Below are 16,023 nucleotides of genomic sequence, written 5' to 3'. Positions count from 1 at the left end.
CTGATACTTCAATTCGTGACACATGGGGTAAATGTAGACACTTAGCAACAAAATTAAATGCCTCGTTTCTTTCTTTTCTAAGCATGTAAGACTTGTTCCGCTATTGATACCGTTCATTTGTACGACCCTAACGCAATCAAATATAATCTCGCTATTACACTGGCCCCGCGCAATACGGATCGCCGACACCTCGCACGTTTGTTTACATCGTTGGCGTACAGCTTCCAGAAATACCGTTTTAGCATTTCCCAGCCTTCTCACACATTTTCCGTTGGCTAGCTCACGTGCATCTTAATTCCATGTTATGCTCCTGGTCTGTCTCTTATGTTTTCTACAAAAAGTAACGGTCATTATGGCATCGTCAAATTCACAAAACAGGTAAATTACAGAAATAAACCGTTACTTTCAACATCAAAAACGCTGCTGTGACTGCTATGTGTCACCAGAGGTGCTCTGCTGCGTCACGTGGACCAGTCAAATTACCATACAAATAATTATACGTGAGACGCTAGGGAAGATGAAATGAGCAGCTGTTTATACTTTGAATCATAGCCTGTACTATTCTTTGCCAATTCATCCGTGTTATTATAAGCCATTCAGAAAGAGAAATAGAGCAATTATCTTTATTTAGCCTAAGCACGGCTTCGTTTGCAGGAGTGGTTGCTTCTTCTGGGGAATCCATGCAGCGTCTAGGCTGCGACCGCCCTCTCAACGAAGTGGATCCGGTCTGAGAGGCGGGAGCTGGACAGTAACGTCTCACACTGCTTTTGGGGATGGGGTGGGGGGGGGTAGGTGGTAGAGGAGGCAAGACTGCATTTTTTTTGCAATCTATGACATGTACCGGAGGATTCCTAGTAATTGGCAGTGTTTACAGTGTTCGTCGTATTGAGTAGGGAACATGAGATGAAGCCACCTTGAATGAGGTGACCTGTTGGCTCAGCACCAAGGGCGGTGCGAAGCAAGAGCAGAAGCCCTGCGCAGGAGTTACGGGGTCCTCTAGGAGGTGGTCTACACAGATGCAACGGCACACAGTGGCTGAAGAGCCAAATCCGCTGTGGTGACGACAAAGACGGATCTTCTCGTCCACGCCACCATACCAAATACAACAACAATGGTAGCAGAATAAATAGCCTTGGCAAAAACCTTCACAAAGACTGCGGCTACAGTCATTATAACTGGTTGCCAAGAAGTGTGCAAGAGCTTTACGTCGGGCTGGATGGCGCCAACAACTTAAACAATACTAACATTCGAACTGCCAGAAAGAAATGTTAAAATATTGCACGCAATCACGCCTCCCTGGAGGGCGAAAAACTCACCCACTCCGAGGCCCCAAAACTTATTGACCAGATCCAGGAGGACACAGAAGCGCTCACTACACTGACAATATCCCAAGAAATCACTCAACACTACCGACCCAACCGCAGAACACTCCTACCACCGCATCCACAGCTCACGAAGACGCAAAAGACAACACTCAGATTGTTGCCATTCTGACGTAAGGCTCTCGCTGCTCATCTGCGCTACCATCAAACTGGTATGAAACTTAAGCTGAGGTTTTCGGACTTCCACTGTACTTTGTGGCGCGGCTAAATCTCGCAAATAGGTTGTGTTACAGTTGGGCAAAAGTTAAGAAGGACGCTCTTGACTAGAGGAAAGTTCCAAAACGAGCCTAAAATTGATGTGCCCGGAGAAAACGCAGTTTGCGTTCATTAATGCATAACATAGACACGAAAGGGCACGATTGAGCGAGTATTAGTGTGAGTCAGCTTGTGAACTCACACTTGAGAGATCTTATCTATTTGATGCCATGTTTCAACATAAGGAGTATTATGAGGTTAGTCATAAAGAATTAGTGATTACGGATACGTGAAATATAGGGCTAATTATTTTGTCAAAAAGTAACAGTGATTTTCAATTAGTCGCATATCAAGGTGCGCAATTTTGTTTTTGCACTTCTTTGTCCGTCATAATATCAGAGTGAAACAAAGAATGTTATTGCATAGACTGGAGTATTTTGAATTAAAAGCCATGGAGTCACTATTTTTATAAGTACAGGCCAATTAAAACGTACTACACTGTAAATACTATCTTTGTTTTGTTCCAGGCCGCATTACGCCGATTTCATTGTCCAGAATGCGGGCCATTCGGCAGTTATCACTGTTGGCTCCACCGAACTCCGTAAGGGTTTATGACATGACTTTCTTTATCAATGACGCGCGGTATGTTCGTCGATCTTTAAAGGTTTATGTGCTAGTCAAAAATAGATACATATTTGTGGTCACTGTCATAAAGAGGAACATGAAACATGCATATGTATTACGAGTGATGCAAGTGAATGCGAGCAAGCAGTATTGGCTCTATAAGTTTTATTAGGTATGCATGAACCAGTAAAGTTAAAATCAGAAGGACAGCACAGGAGGGCACTTTTTGGCTACTTTGCACGTCAGGTTTAAAAACACTACTAAAGAAGAGCAATAGACGTCACATATACGCCCTACGCATAGCAAGTGTGCGTATCCAAAACTTATGGGCTAGAAAGTTCACATACCTGAACCATCACTGCATATAGTTGAAGGATTTGGCTCAAAGGCCAATACTTGGTGGCATGAAAAATTTTGAAACATTCAACAATCGTTGTACGGACCGTGGCTCTCAGGTTGTGTTCTGCAGCACAAGGAGTTTAAAACCTCTTAAGTTCATTCTCGTTATTTCTTTTTCTGTTTTATCTTCACTTACTGGAGTAAGCAAAAGTACGAAAAGTACGCAATGTAAATATTTTGCTCTTATACATTTTATTCTGCTGATTAGCCAATGCTTAACGTAACCATTGCACTAAGCAGCTGCACAAATCCATATCAGCAACAAGTATATGTCTATGTCGTCCTTCTTTGCGTGCTATATTGAGAACTCTCTTATTGAGTACTGGTGCTGGCAACACAGTGAAAAAACAGAGATGGCTAAAACATTCAGGGTCGCGGCGTCTCTTACTATCCAATCGCTTGGTTCCCTGCATAGGTTTCCTCTTTTTAGCGTTAAAGCGAAGCGTTTCGTCGAAGCCTAAAAGGGTCCTTGCTGCCAAACGCCTTATCTTAATCGGTCTCAAAGATTATAGGAACAAAATAGGGAGAATAGTTGAGCTGTGCGTGCAAAAATGCGACTGGCCTAGCGAGTGCATCGGTTTTTTACGTCGTGAGCTGTTATGCGTGGGCTGATTACATTAGCCGCTTCGGTTGGCGCTGTTTTCCGCACCGCCGTCGGTGTACGTCTCAGCTATCACTAGCAAAGGAAAAAAAAACATTTTCGCCGGGATAGAACTCAGGCCCGCTACGCAGGAGCCAGCTACTGTACCATTGAGACACGCCAGCGTTAGCCAGCTTCCAATCACGTCCTAGAGCGCGACGAGATACGCGATGTGACATGCGCGCCGCATACCGTATATACGTGCACAATTTGAATTGCAGTAGCATATGACTAGAAGTCGCACGCCATGTCGCAATTGCATAGGTAGCGGTACAAGGTATATAGAGAAGGTTTTAGAAAGAAAAGGTTAACGAGATGTATAAAAAACTGCTAGAATGAAAAAGAAGCTGTGCCTTATAACCTCCGCCTGAAGACCCAAGATCATAGGCTCGATCCTGACCAAAGGTCGCGGCTTCGACGCCTACCAGAAATCGTGGGCTCCAGTGCCTTAGTTAACTCTATCTTGATTATACGTTACTAAATTAACACCAAAGGTCTTGGGTTCGCCTCTCAACAATGGTAGAGGGCTCGACGATTTTATTCGTGCCAACGCTGAGAACCACCGCATATTATCCTCCTGATTAAACATATAATGCTTTCGCAATATAAAGCCACGACCACCATCATCATCATTAGCATATTATTGTGCCACTTGTCTTGCGATGTGAGATGTGAGATGCGCACCGTGTAGTGTCTATACGTGCGCTCTTTGCATTATGGTTGCACAATATTCAACCAGGTAGCACGTCATGTAGCAGTAGCAGGTAGTGGTGGAGAGAGAGAGAGAAAGAAACGTTTATTGTACGAAACAGTGTCCCGAGCGAGGACGGGGATCACCCTAAGGTGGGAAGGCTCCTTAGTCCAGGAACCCTCTGGCTTCGACTGCCCTCTTGGCCCTGGCGACGAGTTGTCGTTGGTCTTCCAGGTCCCCGAGGGTTAGCTTGGCCTCCCACGTTTCGAATAGGTCGTTTGATTCTATTGCTCGTTTTGCGTGCGTCTCTAGTTGCATTTCGCTGCCTTCCTGCCACGGGCATTCCAGGAACAAGTGTGCCAGAGTGTCGGGTACGTTGCAGAGTGCGCAGAGGTATCCGTAGAGCGTCGGGTAGAGGCGATGCATTATCATTCCGTGCGTGTACGTATTACTTTGCAGGCGTCTGAGGATCAGGCTTTCTTCTCTGTCGAGTTTAGGGTGCGGTGGAGGGTACACTCGACGCTCGAGCCTGTAATGTTGCAATATGGCCGAATAGTTGGTGGGTACGGCCTCCGTCTCTTCTGTCGCGGGTCCGAGAGCGCGTGGGGAGAGGGGAGCCCGGCTGACGTGCTCGCGGGCAGCGGCGTGGGCCGCTTCGTTCCCCTGTAGTCCCTCGTGTCCGGGTACCCACGTTACGGAGGTGTACGGGAGCGGAGTGCCTCGTCGTTTTAGTATCTTGAGTGCATCGGCCGAGATGCGGCCCCTCAAGAAGTTGCTGCAGGCGGCCTGAGAGTCAGTGAATATAACCATTGAGTCTGTGCATGTAGTGGTGGCGAGGGCGATGGCCGCTTCTTCTCGCCTTCCCCTCGTCGGCGCTCACTCTCACCCATGCGTCGTAGGCCCAGTGTCGCTACTACTGAGGCGGAAAACTGATTTCCGCAGTTCCTGAGGCACGAACTGCGTTGTCGTCGGAACATCATAGTCCTCGTTTTCCCCCCGCTAAGGTTATTGAAGTGTCCATTGATGGCATCAAATGTCTTGCACTCGTCGATACAGGTGCTGCTGTATCCGTGATTAGCCAGGAGCTTTGCCGCGAATTACGGAAAGTGACCATGATGCCTGCGGTACTATTGCTTAGAACAGCCAGTGCACAACAAGTTCAGCCATTAGCTATGTGCACTGCCAGGGTGCTGATTCGAGACATTTTGTATTCGATTGATTTCTTTGTGTTAACTTGTTGCTTCCACGATATGATTCTCGGTTGGGAATTTCTGTGGCACCATCACGCCGTCATTAATTGTGCACGTGCTCCGTTCTGTGCGATTTGCCATCTCACGACTTTGAAGTTCAGGATGTTACCAGGATCTGTGAAGCTTCAGATACTGACCTTTCCCCTCACAGCGCGGTATTTGTCCCTCTTTCATGCGCATCGCTTGCCGAAGCGACGGTCATTTTCTCAGCCGCTGCCGTCTTCATTCGTCGCCAGCCTATATTGTTGCCTTTCGCCTTCCTCACGGTTCACCATGGGGCTGCAGAAATACTGATTTCTAACCCAAATTCATGCACTTTGGCTTTGCACTCTGGTGAGACTATTGGTACCAAGCAGACTGTGAACGCTGACGTTATTGTGCATTTCCCTGTTCCCGACGACGTGGATACTGCCAACGTAACAGCGCTGGCACCCCATGTGCCATGTAACCGAGTATGACCGGATGTTTTTTGTCACTCTATAGCCAATGACCTCGAGCCGACACAACGTGAGCGGCTTATTACTCTTTTAAATGATTTTCACGCCTCTTTTGACAGCAACCAAGCTTCATTAGGCCGCACAAGTACCGTCTCTCACCACATTGATACGGGACATCACGCACGATTACGCCAGCGTCCGTACCGCGTGTCATCCAACGAGCGTCGTGTGATCGCCGAGCAAGTTGAAGACATGCTTGAACGTGGTGTTATCAAGCCATCCTGCAACCCTTGGTCGTCTCCTGTTGTACTCATTAAGAAAAAAGATGGCTCGATTCGTTTCTGTGTGGACTATCGTCGCCTTAACAAGATTACACGAAAAGATGTCTATCCACTACCGCGCATAGATGACGCCCTGGATTGCCTTCACGGTGCCGAATTCTTTCCTTCTTTGGACTTGCGATCGGGCTATTCGCAAGTGCCAGTGGATGAATGCGACCGCTCGAAGACAGCTTTCATTACGCCTGATGGCCTGTATGAGTTTACAGTAATGCCATTCGGCCTCTGTAATGCACCCGCGACATTCGAAAGGATGATGGACAATATCCTACGAGGCCTCAAATGAAAGACGTGCTTGTGCTAGTTAGACGACGTGGTAGGTTTCTCCCCTGATTTCACCACTCACCTCTTTCGTCTACGCGAAGTCCTTACTTGCCTTACCACCGCCGGCCTTCAACTTAACTTGAAAAAGTGCCGCTTCGGAGCCCGCCAGCTGACCATACTTGGCCATGTCGTGTCCAAAGACGGCGTCCTGCCCGACCCTGACAAACTTCGTGCTGTCGCTGAATTTCCGCGGCCGACTACAGTGAAAGAGCTCCGAAGTTTTGTCGGTCTTTGCTCTTAATTTCGACGCTTTGTGCGCAATTTTGCCTGCATCATCGCTCCCCTGACGAAGCTCCTTGCTGGCTCTGGTGACCTTCGCGACTGGACTCCGGCATGTGACCAAGCGTTCACCACTTTGCGTCATCGGCTTACCTCACCGCCTGTTCTACGCCACTACGACCCGAGTGCACCGACTGAAGTTCATACCGACGCCAGCGCCGTTGGTCTTGGAGCCGTCCTTGCACAAAGGAAGCCTGGCTTTCCAGAATATGTGGTTGAATATACGAGTCGTGCTCTCACGAAGGCAGAATCCAATTATTCTGTCACGGAATAAGAATGTTTGGCTATAGTTTGGGCCTTAAACAAATTTCGTCTTTACTTGTATGGCCGTCCGTTCGACGTTGTGACGGACCACCACGCGCTCTGCTGGCTTGCGTCACTGAAAGACCCGTCGGGGCGTCTTGGACGGTGGGCTCTTCGGCTCAAAGAATTTGATATCGGTCCGGGCGCCAACATTCTGACGCAGATGCGCTCTCCCGTTCGCCCATGCTATCCGACGAAACGCGAACCTTCATCCATAGAGTGCCCGGTTGCTACGCTTGCTGTTGCTGACATGCCGTCTGAACAGAGAAAAGATCCGTGGATTGTGTCTCACATTGACATTTTTAGCAGTTCTTCAACGTCTACATGCCCTCGAGCCCTTTCTCCCCAAGCCACCCACTTCGTGCTACGGAACGCCATCTTGTACCGCCGTAACTATCAGCCAGATGGTCGCAAATGGCTGCTAGTCATCCCTCGTCATTTGCGTTCCGACGTATGCACGTATTTCCATGCAGACCCACAACAAGCTCATGCTGGCGTCCTGAAAACCTATGAGCGGCTCCGCCACTGGTACTACTAGGGCGGCATGTATTCTTATGTCCGCAAATACATTCGGTCATGCGCAGCCTGTGAGCGACGCAAGACATCTTCTCATACGACAGGCCCTCTGCAACCTTTACCGTGTCCTGCACGTCCTTTTGATCGGGTTGGCATTGACCTCTAGGGGCCTCTTTCATGCAGTGCTAACGGAAATCGTTGGATAATTGTCGCAGTAGACCACCTCACAAGATATGCTGAAACTGCTGCACTTGCTTCGGCTGCTGCTCGCGACGTCGCCGTATTCATCTTACGGCATTTCGTCTTACGGCAAGGGGCCTCGCGAGAACTGTTCAGTGACCGAGGCCGTGTCTTCTTGTCCGAAGTTATTAATGAGCTACTCGCCACGTGCAGCACTATTCACCGCACCAATACGGTGTATCACCCACAGACTAACGGTCTAACGGAACGATTCAACCGCACTCTTGGGGACATGCTCACCATGTATGTTGCGTCTGATTATTCCAACTGGGACGATGTCCTCTCTTTTGTGACGTACGCATGCAATACCGCCGTTCAGGCTACCACAGGCTTCTCACCTATTTTCCTTCTTTATGGACGTGAACCATCCACTACCGTCGACACCGTACTACCATATTACCCGGATGCCTCTGAATTCACCCCTCTATCCGAAGTTGCTCGCCATGCTGAAGAGTGCCGCCAACTGGCTCGTCGTTCAGTCAGATACCCAAGGAATCCGCAAAGATCGCCACGACAACTATCAGCCCACACAGTCCTTCGCCGTGGACTCTCACGTCTGGCTTCGGCTGTCCTTCCAAGCTGCTGGCCTTAGCCCAAAGCTTGCTCCGAAATATCAAGGTCCGTAGCGGATCGCCGCGTGTACTACCGCTCTGAATTATGTGGTCGAACCTGTGACGCCATCTTCGGACAAACGCCGCCGTGGCCGCGAGACCGTTCACGTCAGCGGCCTGAAGCCGTACCACGACCCCCTTATCGTATCATCACCTTAGATCGCCAGGATTGCTCCTCTTCGCCGCGGGGGAAATTGTAGTGAGAAATATGTATGTGGCACAGTGCAGACTGCCACCGCTGCGGCGCGAGACCCGAGCTCGGACTGTTGATGCGAAGTGCTAGGACTCGTGATCTAGAGCTACCTGCGATCCCTCGAACGAGCTGCAATAAACCCCCTTTCAATATATATAAATAAATAAATATACATATATATATATATATATATATAAATATATATATATATATATATATATATATATATATATATATATCGTCCGGCGCGCGCGATATTGGGGCCTGCGCGCCATGAGCCTAGAGCGGAGACTACAATTATATATATATATATATATATATATATATATATATATATATATGTTGTAGTCTCCAGTCTAGGCTCACGGCGCGCAGGCCCCAATATCGCGCGCGCCGGACGACCACCGCGGGTTCGAGCACTCCGAGCCGCCACGCCCGCAGGGCACCGCGTCTGCGCCCCACTCTACGTGCCGATGGGCAGCTGCATAATATATGGGCAGCAACATAAATAAAAGAGACATCAAAGGAAGAAAAGCAAGCTATAGAATAAATTTAATAGGGAGGTCTGAGGTACACAACAGCAACACAAAAGAAAGTCCACGCGAACCCACGCTTTATCGCGAACATGCACAACAAAAGCATCCACCGAAGAAAATGTAAGAGTAACAATACAAGAAAAACGCTTAGAGACGTTATGACATTTGGACACAAACGCGGACAAGGGAAAATAACAAAACGTTGGCCTATACCATCAATCAAAGCAAAAGAGAATAACAAACGGTTCAGAGGATGTACATAGAATGTCCGCGCTAAATATCTCCGGCGAGCACGAATAAAGCCCGCATGCCACTCGTGCGACTCCAAGCCACTTTAACAGGCTCCGGCAACGGCCTCTTGTGCCGGTGCTTCTGGCGGTGTCCGCTTCACGGTACAGCCATGATCCGCGCAATCGTCGTAACCGCACCGCCCTATCCACAGCCCCGCCGTCGCCAGGCTTCGATCCAGGTCGACATCACCAGTTGACGCAACACGGCAGCGAAAACATACGCGAAACATTCTCGAAACGCAAGACACATAGATACAAATAAATCACTAACACAAAAGCAACACGAACCATACCCTAGGAAACACATACACAAAAGCGAAACGAAGACGGCTAGGTAAGACACAGAGAAACAAGTAGCCTAACGTAGAAACACTGAACAAAGGGAAAACAAGGACATAGAAAAGCAGATAGCAGCCTGCCTGATTGCAGCGAAGTGGATAGCTGAGAGCTTTTTGAAGAGGAATGGTTGGCTGACCCAAAGTTGTGGATCCGCATAGGCATGCCTCATCTCAGTATAAATGGTTACTCCGTCTGAGTTCAGCCGGACAAAGTACACGTGGTCTTCACTAGCGCGATGACATACGACTTCGACGCTAGCGGAAATTCCTTCCACGGACGCACACTGTCCATCTGCGACACCCCAATCAAAATTGACTTCGACTACGCCATGTCTATGTAACGAACAGACGTGGAAGGTTCGGCGATGGACGAAGAGTCGCTCCACGCCGGGCCAAGTCACAGCGCGAATCGATTTTACCGCAAACCTTGGCGCTGTGACGACCGTGCGATACTTGCCGGAGTGGCGCTAAATCGCGTTTCTCCGGCGCCTTACCACCTTGAACACAGCTTTCACATTGCAGTTTTAGCGGGTGGCACGCGATCTACATCGGCCGAGCTCGTTGTGACCCCGCAGAGCGAAACCACCAAGGGCAACAGCGACACACGCTGTATCCGGCCCCCCGCGCCCGTTGCAATGCCAGCAACGCTACGGCGCCCGCGCCCGTGCAATACCAGCCACGTTCCGGCGCGCCGCCTCCCCGAGGCCGTCGAACAACTATGTACAATTATTTACAAACGGGTCACTCTGCGGTCCCTTCGGCGCTCTTCGGGCAGTTTAAAAAAAACATAAAACAACGATTCCGACACCCTAGTGGGGGTAGCTGGTTTCGCTATCCAGGCTGGCTTTCCACCCGGGCTGTCCTCCCCGTCATCGCGGCGAGGTTGCGGGGGAGCGTATCCTTCTGCGCGCGCAACGGTGGGATGTCCGGGGCGCTTGCCTCTTCGCGGAGCGGTCTTGTTTTGTGGCCTTTGTCTCCACTCGGCTATTGCGCTGCCAGTTTTGCCTCTCAATTGATGGTGCAGAAGGTATTACCACTAACCGGTCGGCCTAAATGGAGATTTTCGCTGACAGAGGGCATAATAATTGTGCGTCAGCTATCACGGCTTGAATTTTTACGAGGAAAGGCACGCATCAACTGAGAACTGCCGGGCAGGCCACTGAGCCGCGCCAACAATAGCAAAAGCGCGTATACTTGCAGAATTAGCCGGCGTTAGAGGCACTGTTCCCAAGCAGTACGCGCAATTAGCAGCCGCCAGAATGGTAATGATGCTAGAGACCCACGGAAATCTGTCGGACTCACCGAATCGTCGAGCAGATTTAAGGACGGAAAAGCCATCCCTCCCGGTACGAATCGGTGAGACCTCCGGCCCCGCATGGTCTGCACAACCGAGGACGACTGCAGCATTCCGGTGGCCACTTGACTCTGTCCTCGTCCACGCTTCGCAGCACGGAACTTCGAAGCGGTTGTCCGATACGCTTACCAAGCTACTTTTACCGAAGCGAGGTATGACAGAAAGAGTGTGAGGAAAATAGACGAATTTAGCACACGGACGAGAGACATGGCTCGGTTAACAAAGCGCGTTCGCAACGCAGCCTCTGCAACGCAGCAGCCCGGACATTCAGCGACCAGAGGCTGATTAGGCCCCTGGTCCCACGTCGGGCGCCAATTTGTGGTCACCACCCTACGCTCCGATATCGCGCGCGCCGGACGACCACCGTGGGTTCGAGCACTCCGAGCCGCCACGCCCGCAGGGCACCGCGTCTGCGCCCCACTCCACGTGCCGATGGGCAGCTGCGCGTGTACGCGCCCCGCCGGCCGCAGCTTAGGAGAAGGCGAGACCGCGCGCGCACCAAGGGAGACCGTAGGCAATTTCTCTCGAAGTCACAAACAACATTTATTAAGGTTGGACTCAATACAGACACACGTTTTACCATCACGTCCGAATCTGAAGCTAATTAATACACAAAACATGACCAAATGGTCGCCGGTGGCCGCTAACGGCGCACCGCGACAGAGAGAGAACAAAGAACAAAGAACCCCAGCTGTAAGAGGCTGGCTATCCTTCGGTCAGCGCCTGCCATCGCGCTCCCCACAGCAGAGAAAAGGGAAACAGAAAGAAACGACTTACGAACAGACGGGGCCACGATCGGCAGACGCTGCCTACGGACATCGAGACGATGGAAGAGTGCGCGCGCCCGCCGGGGCCGAGACCCCGACGAGCCGAAGTCACTATCGGCCGGCGGCGGGCAATGGGGACCGCCGCCGGCGGTCCCCATTGTATATATATGTATATATACATTGTATATATATATATATATATATATATATATATATATATATATATATATATATATATATATATATATATATATATTGTAACGCGGAGCAACGTATGCACTCAGCAAGCATGTGCAAAACGAAACTAACTTTTAATGGGCGAACCTGTGGCCACAAAAACTGGCTACACAAGCAGTTCTGTTGCAACACGCACCTAAAGAACGGAGACAACAGCGAACACAGTCAGCGATCGACAAAATCTGGTCAGCGGGTTAAGCGCGTCGGCATTTATACAGCAGTAGTCGAATGTTCCACACTTATCGCTGAGGCCCGCGTGTCTTCCACAAATTTCGACACCCTTCGCGTCACGCGATGCAATCAGATAACGCAAGGCTCGGCGGCAACAAACAACGGATAGAAGCATCGATAACATTCCAGAGAGTTCCTATACATGCAGGCGCGTCCTGGGCTGTGCGATGAAACTTGTGAGGCGGCGAAACGTGGTCTCCCGCTAAAGATACGCAAGTGCTCGTGTCCATACCCCCATCCCTTTTTTAAAAAGCATCGTCTCGATGCTGCAAACAAACGAAAGTAATAAAGGAAAACACCCGTAGTAACGAAATAACAAAACAAGGAAGTCTGTCAGCGTACGTAAAAGGTTGCAAGAAGCACCACGTGGACATCTTCAGGTCGTGCGCCTTGCCGGTGTGAAAGCGAAATGCCGCCTAACACGACCTGATAGTCCCGGGCGCCAGTACCCGAAATGACCTTGTAGGGTCTGAAATAGCGTCGCAATAGTTTCTCAATGAGTCCTCCTCAGCGTATTGGGTTCCCAACCCAAACATGGTCGCCGGGCTGGTGCTCGGCGAAGCGTCGTCTCGAGGTGGTAGTGTTGGCGGTCGAACGCTGCTGGTTCTTGATCCGTAGGCGGGCGAGCTTGAGGGCTTCTTCGGCGCGCTAAAGATAGCTAGCGACGTCATCATTCTCTTCGTTAGTGACGTGCGGCAGCATGGCGTCAAACGTCGTCTTCGGGTTCCTACCGTAAACCAGCTTAAACTGCGTGATCTGTGTTGTTACCTTGCACCGCCATGTTGTAAGCAAAGGTTACGTACGACAGGACTGCGTCCCACATGTCTTGTGCTCGACGTCGACGTGCATTGCTAGCATGTCGGCGAGGGTCTTGTTCAGTCGCTCCGTGAGACCATTCGTCTGCGAATGGTAAGCAGTTGTCCTCCTGGGTCTTGTATAGCTGTATTGCAGAATGGCTTGGGTGAGCTGAGCTGTGAATCCGTTCCTCTGTCAGTGATGAGGACTTGTGGGGCATCATGTCGCAGCAGGATGTCCTGAACGAAAAATTTCGCCACTTCGGCAGCGCTGCCTTTCGCTAGAGCTTTAGTTTCAGCGAAGCGGCTGAGAAAGTTTGTCGCCACGACGATCCACTTATTTGCGGATGTTGACACCGGAAATGGTCCCAACAAATTTATCCCGGTCTGCTGAAATAGTCGGCAAGGAGGTTTGATCGGCTGCAGTAATCCTGCTGGAGTTTTCGGTGGTGTCTTGCGGTGCTTCCAGTCTCGGCATGTCTTGACGTAACGGACGATGTCGGCAGTAAGACGCGGCCAGTAATACTTTCCTGTACCCTCGACAGCGTTCAGGAGAACTCGGCGTGCCTAGCGGTTGGATGGTCATGTAGACCGTACAATACTTGTGGATGCAGCGCTGACGGAACAACAACAAGGTTGCTGGCACGGCCTGGTGAGAAGTTTTCTTTACGAGCAGGTTGTTTTCTAACGTGAACGAAGACAATCCGAGCCTAAATGCCCTAGGGACTACGTCGGTGTTCCCTTTTAAATACTCGACGAGGCCTTTTAGCTCTAGGTCTGTTCGTTGCTGTTTAGTGCAGTCTTCTGCGCTTATTATTCCTAGGAAGGCGTCGTCGTCCTTGTCGTCTTGCGGCGGGGGATCGATGGTGGCGCGTGATAGGCAGAAGGCGTCAGAGTGTTTTCCTGCGGACATGTAGGTTACCATGACCCATATTCTTGCAGTATGAGGCTCCACCTCGCCAGCCGTCCTGAAGGGTCCTTAAGTTATCTAGCCAACACAACGGGTGATGGTCGCTGACGACTGTGAATTCTCTGCCATACATCTAAGGGCGGAATTTCGATGTAGCCCAAATGGTGGCATGGCATTTGTTTTCAGTCGCAGAATAATTGCGTTCCGCTTTTGACAGCGACCGGCTAGCATAAGAAATCACCCTTTCATGGCTGCCTTTCTTGTGGATTACGACGGTACCGAGGCCTAGGCTACTGGAGTCACTGTGAATTTCGGCATCGGCGTCTTAGTCGAAGTGGGCAAGTACCGGCTGGGACCGCCTGCGTCGTTTTAGTTCTTGAAATGGGTCGGTCTGCGGCGTTTTCCACTTCAACTCGACCGTAGATTTGGTTAGATACGTTAGCGGCTCAGCGATGCATGAAAAGTCCTTGACAAAGCGCCTGTTGTAGGCACAAATGCGAATGATTGTACGCACTGCCTTCTTGTCGATGGGCTGCGGGGACTTTGAGATGGCAGCGGTCTTCGGTGGGTCGGGGCGTATTCCGGATTCGCTGATGTCGTGGCCTAGGAACAGACGCCGATCGTAAGCGAAGCGGCACATTTCCGGCTTCAGAGTGAGCCCGGATGGTTTGATGGCCTCTAATATGTCGCAAGACGCCCAAGGTGGTCGTCGAAATTTCCGGCGAAGACAACGTCCTCATTCAAGTAAACAAGACACGTATGCCACTTCAATCCTGCTAACGCCGTATCCATGAAGCACTGAAAGGTTGCAGGCGCCGAGCGCACACCGAATGGCATGGCGTGGAACTCGTAGAGGCCGGCTGGCGTGATGAAGGCGGTCTTTTCGCGATCTCTCTCGTCGACTTCTATTTGCTAGTAGCGAGACTTGAGGTCCATCGACGAGAAGTATTTAGCTTTGCAGAGCCTATCCAATGTGTCTTCTATGCGTTGAAGACGGCATACGTCTTTCTTCGTGATCTTGTTCCGTCGACGATAGTCGGCGCAGAAACGTAGGGTTCCGTCCTTTTTCTTACCCACAACAACAGGCGACGCCCTCGGGGTTTACGTCGGCTGGATGATGTCGTCGTGGAGCATTTCATCGACTTGTTGCCTAATCGCTTGACGTTCCTGCGACAAAACTCGCTAAGGGCTCTGCCGGAGTGGTTGAGCGCACTCTTCGATTATTATGCGATAGCTGACAGCCCTTTCCTTCGGCCATGGCCAGCGGACTTTGCTGCCAACGAGCCACTCATGCTGAACGAGCCCAGACCGGCGGGCGTCTCTTCCTCTCCTGGTGCATGGGCCTGGCAGCTTGGCCTGCCAACATAGCCGCGGTCGTTCAGTCTAACGTGAAAACTTGCCGTGACACTGCGTGTGGATCAGTCGCGGGCGGTGAAGAAATGGACACTTGAAGTCGACGAACTCTAGTGCGTAGCCACGGATGATTAAATAGGCGCCTGGACGGCACGTTTCCATTTTTGCTAGGTGTTACATGTTTTCGTGCGTATTGTGCGCTCGTAACTGACATACGCATTCTATTACACGGCAGATAAACGCAATGTCGGGTCGCCGCTTATTACTCACTGTGAGTTGCGCCGTTTGGACCACGAACCGCTGCTATCACGGCCACACACCACGGTGCACGATGTGCAATCGAACCCGGGACCACAGCGTGGCTGGTCCTGACCCTACCGCTACGCCACCAGGTGTGGTTGCCTTACTGGTTGCCTCATTCTTAACATAACCATAAAACGTCTCGGGCTTCTGCATTACATTCAGAGCGCAGCTCTCAGGCGCACGCTTTCCAGGCGTGCGCTTTCCAGGCGTGCGCTTTTCTCAGGCGCACGCTTTTTTTCAGCGTCGACGCTTTCCCTCAGGACCAAGCGAACCAACACAACGAAAAATGAAAGCGGAGCGCAGCGGAATATGAAGGAGAGAGCTCGAGGAGGAAAGCGGAAGAGGAGTGTGCAGCGGCACGATGAGGTGGGCAGGACAGGAGTAGTGTATGGCGAAAGCGTGAGAAGAAAAGAGTAGTTCCACGCAAGACGTACTTTGCAGTGACGATGGCTGCAATACGGCACAATGTTAACGCCCATCGTCTGGAA

The 16,023-nt window shown here is 50.6% G+C and overlaps 1 protein-coding gene across 18 annotated transcripts in view; it reads left to right on the top strand.

Moving 5' to 3' along the window:
• The window catches only part of LOC142590374 (uncharacterized), a 170,640-nt gene that overhangs the window by 94,546 nt on the left and 60,071 nt on the right, over positions 1 to 16,023 (top strand). For all 18 annotated transcript variants that reach the window (XM_075702458.1, XM_075702449.1, XM_075702452.1 and 15 more), the window contains one exon: positions 2,105 to 2,178. In XM_075702458.1, coding sequence (XP_075558573.1) covers positions 2,105 to 2,178 — 74 coding nt within the window. The remainder of the gene's footprint in view (positions 1 to 2,104; positions 2,179 to 16,023) is intronic.

The sequence above is a fragment of the Dermacentor variabilis genome, chromosome 8 (genome assembly GCF_050947875.1).
Source record: "Dermacentor variabilis isolate Ectoservices chromosome 8, ASM5094787v1, whole genome shotgun sequence".
Classification (NCBI taxonomy): Eukaryota; Metazoa; Arthropoda; class Arachnida; order Ixodida; family Ixodidae; genus Dermacentor; species Dermacentor variabilis.
Note: the sequence above shows the minus strand (reverse complement) of the source record. Positions and strands in the feature narration are given on the sequence as shown.